Source organism: Taudactylus pleione, unplaced genomic scaffold (genome assembly GCF_031769625.1).
Source record: "Taudactylus pleione unplaced genomic scaffold, aTauple2 ptg000069l, whole genome shotgun sequence".
Classification (NCBI taxonomy): domain Eukaryota; kingdom Metazoa; phylum Chordata; class Amphibia; order Anura; family Myobatrachidae; genus Taudactylus; species Taudactylus pleione.
The window spans coordinates 2,097,398-2,109,516 of record NW_028284471.1 but is presented as its reverse complement, the minus strand read 5'-3'; the positions used below and the strand labels follow the sequence as shown (position 1 = coordinate 2,109,516).

Sequence of the window (12,119 nt, the reverse complement as noted above, 5' to 3'; positions counted from 1 at the left end):
AACCGGAGATATCGCTGATGTGAGGGCACTATAGGTACATGTAGGTACGGGTCCTGAATATCCAGAGATACCATAAAGTCCCCAGGCTCCATAGCTAAGATGATGGAGCGTAGGGTTTCCATCCTGAACCTGGGTACCCTGAGGAATTTTTTCAGGGATTTGAAGTGGAGGATAGGCCGCTGAGACCCATTCGGCTTTTGAACCAGAAAGAGTAGAATAGTAACCGCTCCTCAGCTGAGATAGCAGGACTGGCACAATTACCCCTGCTTGCAGCAAGGACTGAATGGCTTTCTGGATTTGTAAGGCTTTGCTTGGGTCTGAAGTAGGGCCTGTGTAGAAAAACTGGTGGGGTGGCCATCGAAAAAATGAGAGGACGTACCCGTGAGAGACCACTTCTCTTACCCAAGCATCCGTGGTGGTTTGACACCAGCACTGGGCAAACTGAAGAAGCTTATCCTTGGATTTTGAAGCAGGGCGTCTGGAGGTCCAGGCCTGCTTGGTCCTGGGCTTGGCGGCCCTAGTGGAAGCCGACTGCTTAGGAAAGGACTGACCTTTAGGTTTTCCTTGAGGACGAAAGGCCCTAAAATATGTAGTCCGAGGCTGTGCAGTAGTAGTTGCTGAAGGCAGAAATGCAGTTTTTGATGCCGCCAATGTGGTTACAATCTTTTCAAGGACCGGGTCAAACAAGATCTCCCCATTGTAGTGTAACATTTTTAGGCCTTTATTGGAGTCCGCGCCTGCCGTCCATGAGCGTAGGCACAGGGTACGGTGGGCAGACACTGCCGTGGCCGAGACTCTGGAGGTTAGGAGACTGGCATCCAATGTTGCTTCTCCAATACAGGAAGCTGCATCTCATATGTGAGCAACGAAAAGGAAAAAAAGGGTCTTCAAGTGCGTCAGCCCAGCACTCTATAGCTTTAGCCACCCATGCAATAGTCATGATCGGACGGGCAACAGCTCCTGAAAGAGAGTATATTGATTTAAGGCAAGATTCAACCTTTCTATCCGAAGGGTCCTTCAAAGAGGATACTGTAGGGAGAGGCAATGTAATTAAATGCGTAACATGTGAATACACCGCAGGGGGAGTCTCCCATTTTGAACATTGAGCAGCAGGAAATGGATAATAGGAGGTCAGATGTTTTTGGGGCTGAAACCTCTTACCAGGCATCTGTCAGGCTGCCGACATATGTTCAGCTAATTGATCCGATAGAGGGAATTCTGCTGAAGCCACTTTCTGTAGTTTAAACAGTGGGTGCTTTGATTTCGGGGCTGGCTCGTCATCTTCTGTTAGTAAGATGGATCTAACCAGCTCACACCAAGGCAGGAATAATAATTTTAGACTGACTCTCGTCCTCCCCCAGAGGGGAGTCAGTGTTAGAGAGATCAGCATCTTCTGCCTCCTCAGATGACACTTCAGAATCTGAGAGTTGCGTGGACTATGAAGATAACACAGGATGCTTAGAAGGCTTACTGGGTAGGGGCTTCTCATCTAGCAACATAGTTTGAAAGGCTGTAGAGGTAGCCACCAGACTCTGTACCGAGCTAGAGAGTACGTCTACCCATGGAGGGGGCCACAGGAGGTACCTGTATCGCCTGAACCTGTTGTGGCAACACCAGAGGGGGAATTACGGCCTGCTGTGGTAACACCATAGGGGAGATTCCAGTCGGTACCTCTAGGTGGTCCGCAATAGTAGCCAGCACCTGAGAAAAGGAAGCCCAGGGGGGGCTCTGATAGGCCTGGTGGAGTAGAACACTTAACACATAACTCATTTTGTATCAAATCCTCCTCACTTAAGCCTGCAGCACATAATTTGCATGATAGCAGTATGGGTGCAGATGCTTGCTTGCTACTCTTGCCTTTGCTAGACATAGCTGTAGTATAGCACACAATATGGCACTGGGTAAAATGCAACCACTGGGTATGTAGGATACAAGTAGGAATGCAATATACTGATCCTGTCTAAGGCTTGGGCAAGCTGCAGGAGCTCACAGCACAAATATGGAACTGTGCACTAACCAACTGTAAGTGACAACATTCACCAATACATTTATCGTAGAGATGTGAGGTACTGGGAAAAACCCTGAATTTCACCTGTATTTTAGGGCAAAGTCAGAAAAAAAGGATAGATATATACTGACAGTATAGAGAAGTAAACAGACAGGCAGCGCTAGCATAAGTCATATACAATGCAGAAATGCAATATACAGTAACTGCAAAATGGCACTACAATCAACTACACAGATTCTGTTGTCAGTGACTCAACATCTGGTAGGCTATAGCGCTACATAACCTGACTCCAGGGAGAGGTATGTAGGGGGGCAGGATCCTGCATTTCCCTGAGAGAGCTATGGCTAAGCCTGGAGAGAATGGCCGCCGGAGACCTCTGAGCGGGCATGGTCGTCGGAGGAGAGCAGTTCAGGGAAAAGAGACATCAGAGGAATGGCGCCCTGAGCTGAGGGGAGAGGCTTTAATGGGGAAAGCTGACCTCCCCATGCTGATTTTTAACCACCGGGACGCTGGATTCTCGCTCCATCTGTACCCTGGTGGTCCAGTGGATCACTCTGGACAAAGCCTGTGTTCACTCTCAATGCGTCTGGTCTGTCCCCTGAGACAGCAAGCGATGACCCGCCTTACCTGTCCCCTTGCGTCCGGGCTGCAGGCTAGGTCCGTCTGCAGGGGCGGCTAGAGAGGACCCTGGGATGCCCACCGAAATCTCCAGCCGAAGCTGGCATTGTGGCGCCCGGAGGAGTGACGGAGCGGTAGCGCAGACATCCTGTGGACAGTCTGTTGCTGCGCGCTCAGCAAGAAACATAAAAAAAAAAAAATCAAATCATTAAATAAAAGCTTTTTGGTTTGCCTAAGCAGCCCACTGCATGATGGTGACCCGACTCCGGCCAGGCACCGACGAAACTGAGGAGGTACCTCTGGCTCGGGGGCAGGGTATAGGGGGTTGGACCAGTGCATCCTGGGAGCTGAAAGCTTTAACTGTGTGGTGCCTGGTCCTCAACCACCACCTAGGAGCCCTATGGACCCTGAAGAAGAAAACATGTTACAAACTAGTGCTCACAATGGGGTGAATGCAATTAGCTGCTATGTACTCGCAACAGCCGCACTTTACAGCACAAACACCCTATGGGGCTACAAGCAAATTTGTGCGGATTCGTGCTGAGAAAGGGCCACGACGGGAGCGAGATGCGGTGCAGTTGCCGGCATTTGAACACCGTTGCATTGGCAACTCGCACCCTTCGCGGCAAATTGGATTGACCTCAATGACTTCATTAATAGGAAGGAAAGATGTATCCAGTATAGTACAATAGGGTAAATTAATTGTGTAACTCAGTGAAAGCAGCGAACAATACACACAATAGTTATCTAAATGTCAGGTGGCTGAGAATCTTCAGATAGTAAGCAGTGATCCATCAGTTTAGAAAGCAAGGCACGTTCCGCACTTGCTCCTACCAGTATTACACTATTTATGTTTTTCATTTTAGAAAAAAAAAAATTGAGAAAATTACAATTTGAAGCATCACGCTTGTAGAATTTATTTATTTATATTACACCTTTTGATGACCAAAATAAGGTGAGCACGATTCATATATTCACACGTTATGATCTTTTTATCTTCATGGAGGAAATCTGTTTTGGAAATACGCGATCTCTAATGATTCAGAAGAATCAGGAAGTTCTTCTGGAGGTAGCACAAATCTGATGCATATGCATGAATATCTCATCTCAAGAGGTAAGCAGCATTCCCATCTATCCCTGAGATTAATGACTTACACAGTGTGCACTATACTATATTTTTTCTTCTTTTTCCAGTACATCGTCACCACTGAGATCTCATTATTTCTAATGGACCATTAGTGATACCCTTGTGCTGTCTGGATAAGCTATGAACACTTACCACACAGTGCTCGGAGCGTACATGGTAATCTCTCCCAGCTTTGGACTGATACGACTTGTTACAGTGGGAGCAGGAGAAGTGCAGCTTCTCCCTATCACACTGCTGCCTGCCACATCGCTGTATGTGGTACTGATACCCCATCAGGCTGGAGAACGTGGCGGAGCAATTCTGGGATGGGGACATAAAAGCACAGAGTGCAGTTTACTCTGCATCACAGCTGATAATATGTAACATAAAACTACAATAATGTAGTGAGAGAAGCATGCAAAATATCACTCAGAGATAACAAAGCAATATCAGATTATATCACATACATACAGCAGAAGCAGTCACTTTGTAGGATGAAGTCTATCAATTGCTTTGTCCCAGGAATACTGGTTCAGCCTGGATCTGGATTTATTGAGCATAATATAGGTTTGTATACAGGACATTATTGATGGACATGTACCTGTTTTGGACAGCGTAGTTTTCCCATCTGTTTCAAAACTTTGCGCAGGCGTTCCCTCTCCTTAGGATCATCCAACAGGACATCATCAGTACTGGAAGACTAAGAAAGTGGGGGGGGGGATTAAAGGGTGTACTGATGTCAGGAGGCCAGAATGACTTTTCCAGACCACAAAATGGGTATACAAACCCTAATATTGCATCAAAGAATTAAATAGAGAATACCTTGGCAATTTTTTTTTTTATTTAAAAAAAATAATATGTGCGGCTGATTTTCTTTCAAAGATGTATAGGCTATAATTCCCAGTAATGAGCACACACCTTAGAGAGAGGGAGTCAGTACCGCGGACCTCAGACTTATAGAGACTGAAGTGCTGAGACTTTTCGCTCACCTTGTTGACGTGTTCTGCCATAGTGTGATAATTGAGACCAGCTTTGGACTTGAACTGCTTCTTGCAATGTTGACACCTCAGTGCTTCCTGCAGCTGGGGGTAGGAGGCAGCAAGTGTCAGTACTTCTGTAGCAAATGTAACACAATAACAGGTATAGTAACGTACGCCAGGCTTAAACTGGGTACACACCTATGCAATTATCGGGCCGTTTACCTGACATCGCCTGATTGGCCCGATAATTGCATAGGCATGTATGCAGATAGGTTAGCCGATAAACTGCTTCATAACGGTCCTGCAATGGTCAGATGAAAAGATCGTATCTTATGAGGTGCTTACAAATTGAGATATCCGGCCTCCCAATCCCATTGAAGAAAGTACACACAGAGCTCAAAATAACTCAGTGTGTAAGGGGTGCACAGTGATTGATAATCGATCTGAGGATCGAAGCATTTATCTGATGCAAAGAGCGATGTGCACAGTGTATACCAGGCTTTATGCTGCATGTGGTTCTACAGCTGATGTGGAACTGATCATCAAAAATGCCTGGCCTGCCCAGTACGTCATAACTTGAATTTCCCAAAAGCTTGCCTACATCAATATCTATTTAATATCCACACAGAAAATCAACATAGAAGGTGTACAAGAGGATTATTGTACGGACCATAAAACCTCTTTCTCAGGTTTGGGGGACACTGCTGTATATTGCACCAAGGCACCTATGCTGGAATAAGGTACTAATTTATTGAAGAAAATGTTACCTGCAATCCCTCCCCTCTATGCCCCTTTACCACAGGACCTAAGTTTATTTAACAAGCAAATTGCAAAAATCTAAAAAAAAAACTTTTTAAACATTGTCACTATGGGGTATTGTGTGTAGAATTTTGAGGACAAAAATAAATTATTCCATTTTGGAATAAGGCTGTAACATAACAAAATGTGGAAAAAGTGAAGCGTTCTGAATACTTTACGGATGCACTGTATGAACCAACAAGCAAATATTCAAACAGGAAACAAGTGAAATAAAAATAGGACGGATCGCAGTGTCCCCCAAATGGATCCTGAGAAACAGATTTTACGGTAAGTACAAAAATCCTCTTTTCTCAGTCATTCATATTGGGGGATACTGCTGTATTGTTAGGAACGTTTCAAAGCTGCTCCTGTGGAGAGATACGCTCAGTTGTAGCTGCAAGTAAATCTTTATACCCTAAACTGGCATCTTTAGATAAAAATTTTCAAGTTATAAAAAATTTGGTAAAGGAAAGGACCTAACCACAGCCTGGCACAACTATTCCGCTAATATGCTATGCTGTGCCTCCCAGCAAGCACTCACCGACCCAGTGGACCTCTCAGATTAGTGTTCTATAAGTCCAGAAGGGAAACGATCTTGCACATGGTGGAAGACATTACCACATCAATCTGCAAGGCTCTCACCACATCCAGGAGAAAAATGGAAATGGTCTTGATGACTGATCCAGCTCTAAGAACCTTATGATGATCACCTGATTTAGGTGAATGTGCAAACCCACTTTGGGATGAAAGGAGGGTCTGTTATGCATCACCTCCCCCATTTACATGAAAAGCAAGGTATGGAGACTGATGGCCAACAAAAAGGAAACTTTCCAAATAAGGAATTTAAGTTCCACAGACTGAAGTGGATTAAACAGAGATTGCTTTAGACCACAGGGAACCAGGTTAAGGCGGTACAAAGGAGGTTAAATATGAATGATCCCATGAAACATATGTACCTCTGGAATCAAAGCCAGCTTTAGCTGGAATAATATGAAGAAAGCATACACCTGGGTCTTCAGGGATGCAACACGCATCCCACCATCAAGCTCATCCTGCAGAATTTAAAGCAGGTGTGCCAATTTAAAAAAGAAAGAGCACACCCTTCCCATGACACCTGTATAGTTTAACAGCTAGTTTCCTAGATATTATCCTACAGCTCCTTTGCTTGGATCATCAGGTCTTCAACATCCATGTTGTTAAAGCTAGTCAGGTCAAATCTTGAGTTAACAGATCATTTCTGTGTTGCAGTCACCTTGGTGGTTCTGCATCCTTCGCTAAGATGTCTGTACTGTATACCATGCTCTCCTTGGCCAATCTGGAGCCATCCTTGGCTCCAATCTGGAACCATCACTTTTTGTCTTTTGGCTTTCTTTATAACCAGAGGAACAATGGCAATAGGAGGAGCAGGTACACTAGACCGTAGTAACATTGAACATTAAGGTCATCCACCGGGATTGCTCCCGTGTCCCATGTGCAATAGTGATCCACTTTGCCCCATATAAGTGTGGAGTATGTGTGTCCTCCTGTTTGAATGGGTTTCCACTTGCTCTGATTTCCTCCCACAATCCAAAAACATACTGGTAGATTACTTAGTTTCTGAAACAAAATTAACCCTAGTATGTATGAGTGTCCATGTGACAGGGAATATAGATTGTACGTGCCACTGGGGCAGAGACGGATGTAAATAACGGAGATATTCTCTGTAAAACACTGCGTAATTTGTGTGCCTATTTTTTTTATAAAATATATATATATATATATATATATATATATATATACACACACACACACACACACACACACACACATACACTGTATATATTTAAAAAAAAAAAAAATAAGACCTTCTACTTTTGGTCAGGTGCACGGAGCATGCGGTTATTATCAGGCGAATCACAGCACTCACTGTTCCTGTAGATGATTTACAGAACATTACCTCTCAACCACCACACCTCTGGACATAGTTGAAGATTAAATAATCCTGGACAGGTGGTAACCCTATTCCTGGGGTCCAGCTTGCCAGAAGGACTCACACTCTATAGCTGCAAGCAGACCGCTGCAGAGTTTTCGGGGTGGAGGCGAGGTGACTGACACCTTCAATGAGCTTTTCTGCCCACTTCTGCTGCTGTGGTTCCCGCAATATAGTCCACATGGCTGGGTTATCAAAATAGCCATGGATCCCTGGTACCAGTACACAGACTAGGTGACCTATCCAACTGGGAATATAACAACGAGAGTTGCGAGCGCCAGAGGTTAACGCTGGAGCCTGCATTCCCCATGCTGGTGTTCAACAGAACAGAACACAGCTGTACCTACAAAATACCTAAATAGAAAAGGAAAATAAAAAAAAGGCCTCAGTTCCCACAAATGGAGGCGTGTCGCTGACGTTTGTGGGGGAGGGAAGAGCTGGCCTAAGAGGCTGAGAAGTCTCTGACGGAGATTTCCTAGCCTCTTTCTGTCATCTGCGGTGGCCGGCTTGTGTGACCCCATGGGTCACTTGACCGGCCGATGTACAACGCAGCTCGGATAAGTAATGCATGCAGGAGGCGTGATGCCTAATTGCAAGGACGGATTTGCAAAGCTGCTTGCGTGCAGCTTTGCAATTCCATTCTAAGCTGAATCAGGCCCAGGTACCTTCTGGAGTTGCAAATAAGGGAGCAGTTACAGGTCACATTTATTTAAGTGAATTAGTGCCTTACTCCAGAACTGGCACCCTCTATATCAAATGGTATAGTAGCACCTCCTCACACACATTCTGAAAATGAAACAAAGACTCAAAACCTACCAGAATGCACAGACACATGAAAATAGATAAACAGACATAGTTCCATAGGCATAGTCTTACCTGCTCACACACATCCATGTGTTTTCTCAAACCTGCCATAGTTTTACGTGTGACAGAGCAGCAGTTAGGACAGGTCACTTCACCCTTCTTATTGGTCTGGCGTTGGCACTTGTCGTCCACACTGCCTGGTACAGAGGGCAGAGACGTGAGAGTGATCTGTACCCACCCAAAACAGAACATTCAGTACAACTCACTAAAATGTAAATTTCCTTTCCAGCAACTGTAATTGATTGCAATGCTGAGGACATCGTGATGGTGAGACCTGCACTAGTGCCATGTACAACATGCATGTTAATTTAGTGGTTTAGGGGCCAAATGCAGTACTCTCTCCCTTCTACCTCATGTCCCTCAGACACTTTTAAAAAAAGCAACTAAAGCAGACCCTCACCTTTTTAAAATGTTCTATATCAAATTACAGTAGTTCTCTACTTATTTTTTTTTTACCTTATTGCAACTCCCTTCATCACTGCCGAATATACAGTACTTTTAAAAGGAAGCTTACAATACTTGCCTAATCACAGAAGCCCAGAGCTGATCTAAACCGCTGATCACTCTGTGTGTGGCGCCTGTGTCCTGGGTATAAGCCATGTGACCCTCGCTACATTTTATTCTCTCCATATGACTCAGTTATTATAATGAAGACTCCAAATTGTAAATGAACATGACCACAGGAAATAGGGATGGTTCTTTTCTCTGCACTTTCTCTGTTGATCTGTGCATTTGTTTCTTACCTGCAGGGGGCGACATTATATGCTCCAGTCTTATATTTGCGCTTTCTATCCTCTTCTTTGGGGCCTTTATTTTCCCTTGTACAATCCTCCCTGGTCTTCCCCTGGATTTGTCTTCAGTTTTCCCCAGGCCTGTGAAGTGAAACGTACAAATTAAGCTATGGAAGAAAACTAAACACACACTCATAAATGCGTAAATGAAAAAAAAACAAAAAACCTGTGGTTCATATATTTCTGTACACATGTAGAAGTGTCCCGGCAGAGTTATATATCTCTGTACACATGATAAAAAGACTGATGTTTGAATTATGTCTGCATATATGTGTAATGAGGTCAGGCGCAGACAATTCCCAGCAGCTCTATGTGTACAGACAGGTGTTGCAGACTGATGCTGTGTATGTTTCTCTTTAGTCTGTCTGTTGTGTCTGCCTTTTTCCTGTTCTTGCTTGTGTTTGTCCTTTTCATCTTCTATGTGCATCTGGGTACCCTTGTTCTCCTGTTCTCAATGTGTCAACTTTCCCACTCCACTCAATTGCTTAGACCCTTTTTTTTTTAATTGAGTAATCTTTCTTAAAACAATAAAAAAAAAAAAAAAAATACAAAAACAAAATAAACTCTGCAGACATGGAAAATAAATGAAGTACAGAAAATAACATTAGACAGTGTAACAAATTAATGATAATAATCAAAACAGGATATACGCAAACCCACATCATAGAAAGAGAGCATACCAAGTACCCAAAGGCACCATTTGGGCACATGGAGCCTGAAACCAAGGAGGGCTATATGAGACATACAACACACAAAAAATAATTGAAAGAAATACACCACCAATAGAGAATCGAAAAAAATAAAACGCATGCCAAGACAGGAGATATAAAATGAAACAAACCATGTTCGCCAGTATAGCAAAAAACAAATTAACCCAAGGCAAACCAATTAAAATGCCGGCCAAACAATACAAAATGTCCCAGAGGAGTAAAGACTGGCAGAGGGTCACAGCAGAGGACAGTAAAACAGAAGGCAGCAAAGCAGCGAAGCTGCGGCATCAGTGGTGCTGGGAAAACAAGGAGACAGCCACAGACCGAATCAGTCCCCAGCTCCTCCTACGCTACCAGGATAGGCTAGAAGATATTGGAGGAGCAAGGGGCAGCAAGCAGCGCAGCCGGGCCACCGGAGGTCACTGTCAGGAAGCAGGAGGGAGCCGCCAACCAAACACAGCGCAGGAGGACAGCCGCTGGAGCCAGGAATACCACACCGCGGGAACCGGCCACGGAGATCACTGGGCAATAGGTAAGCAGGCACTGGACAAAGAAACCACCGGTGAACCTCAGGAGATGCAGGAAAGAGTACTTCACTGCTATACCGAAGTTGGAGAGAGTACATCCACGCAAACAGGATTTATTAACAGGATGAAAGCGGGAGAGCTCCAATTGTTTACCCCTTTAAATCACATGCAGGGCCAGAGGCCTGATGGGAGCCGGTCTCTGCAATGTGTAAAAATAAAGTAATCGCTAATGTAATCACATTACTTGATCTTTCAGGGTCCGGTCGCGGGGAGGGACATTGTGCGCGCGGCGCGGCCGCTGAAGAGGGGGAGTGGCCTCAAAGACATAGGGCGTGGCCTCGCAGGCCGAACCCCCAGTGCAGGCCGGCTCCCTCAGTATCAGGAGCATAGTGCTGCACTTAATGCTACAGCGCAGCATCCGGCTCCTGTCTTTAAGGATGGGGGGAATCTGCACCTTGGCGTCACCCCTTGGCGGGTGACAGCTGGGTGCGTACCGCATTTCCCGCACCACCCTTGTGACACCACTGTGGTCACGCTACTTCGCATGTGCGGTCATCAAACCATGCATGTGCAAGAATCCCTCTCACAGTAACTTTTGCGGTGTGTAGCCTATAAGCTACAATGGCTAAAGCCATTTGAAGATGGCATTAGTTACTGGGGCCAAGCTAGCTTGTTAAATCTCACAAAGAAACTTATGGGGACTGTTACTGCGATCGTCAATATCTGCTGTGGTACCCCCTACATACATCCTGGAGATGTTTAGGGTCTGTGGGTATCATTAAAAATGTGTTTTGTTTCCGGGATTTCCAGCAAAATTACTTTAATAAATATGCCCCATAGTCCTGCCTGGATCCTCTGCCTGTTTATCACTATGGTCATGTATGAAAGTCTAAGGGGCCCATTTATCAAAAAGCACATTCGCAATACGACCTGGGCGCGATATTAACGCCCAAAATCACATTGCGGTATATGACAGTACTGCTGTAATGTGTCAAAAAGCACATACAGGAACAAGGGCCCCGAAAAGAGCCCATCCCCGATGTGCTAGGAGTGAAGTAACCATATCAGCAATATAGTCAATTCTCCATAAGGATTCCTGCACATGCACGGTCTACGGACCACACGTGTGCAGGCGGCCATTGCCGGGGAGGGTCTCAGAGGATGTCCCTCCCGGTTAAATTTTAGGTGTAGCCTATAGACTATAGCGGCTATCGCCATCTTCAAATGGTGTCAGCTGCGAGGGCCAAATCTGACAGCTTCGCAACTAACTTAGAAACCTATGGAGGTTGCGGCTGCAGCCAGAAATGGAGGGATAGCAACAGATATCAGAGATCCCCCAAAACACCCGCAAATATTTAATGATAAATAGGCCCCTAACTGTTCATGTTACCTTCACCTATTTTTTTTTTCTATTTTAGTTTAGTTCTTGTAGATTTTATCCTTTAATTCCTCACAAAGAGCGTTCACCAGTCACTTGCTGACCATTACATTCTGAATACAGATAGAACAGGCCAGTGAGGTTTGTATACTTCTGGACACTCACTTTTCAAGCCAAAAGTCGCAGTGATTGACGACTGTTCTCCTGTGAATTTCTTTGGGGTTTTCTGTTTCCTTCCTAACTCAAGTTAAGAGCAGAAATAAAAGAAATGTATCAAAGTTATTTCAATAAAATTATACAGTGTGCCTGAATGGATGAGATAGAGATATATATATTGCCCCTCCCCTTAC

General features: G+C 44.8%; 1 protein-coding gene across 3 annotated transcripts in view; it reads right to left on the bottom strand.

Annotated features, from left to right (window-relative positions):
* The window catches only part of ZNF512B (zinc finger protein 512B), a 47,688-nt gene that overhangs the window by 12,758 nt on the left and 22,811 nt on the right, over window positions 1-12,119 (bottom strand). For all 3 annotated transcript variants that reach the window (XR_015877666.1, XM_088467017.1, XM_088467016.1), the window contains exons 7-12: window positions 11,935-12,006; window positions 9,107-9,235; window positions 8,376-8,500; window positions 4,742-4,834; window positions 4,354-4,452; window positions 3,906-4,073 (exon numbers count right to left, since the gene is read on the bottom strand). Coding sequence is in view for 2 of the 3 variants with exons in the window: in XM_088467017.1 (XP_088323143.1) it covers window positions 3,906-4,073; window positions 4,354-4,452; window positions 4,742-4,834; window positions 8,376-8,500; window positions 9,107-9,235; window positions 11,935-12,006 (686 nt within the window). In the remaining variant the exon portion in view is untranslated. The remainder of the gene's footprint in view (window positions 1-3,905; window positions 4,074-4,353; window positions 4,453-4,741; window positions 4,835-8,375; window positions 8,501-9,106; window positions 9,236-11,934; window positions 12,007-12,119) is intronic.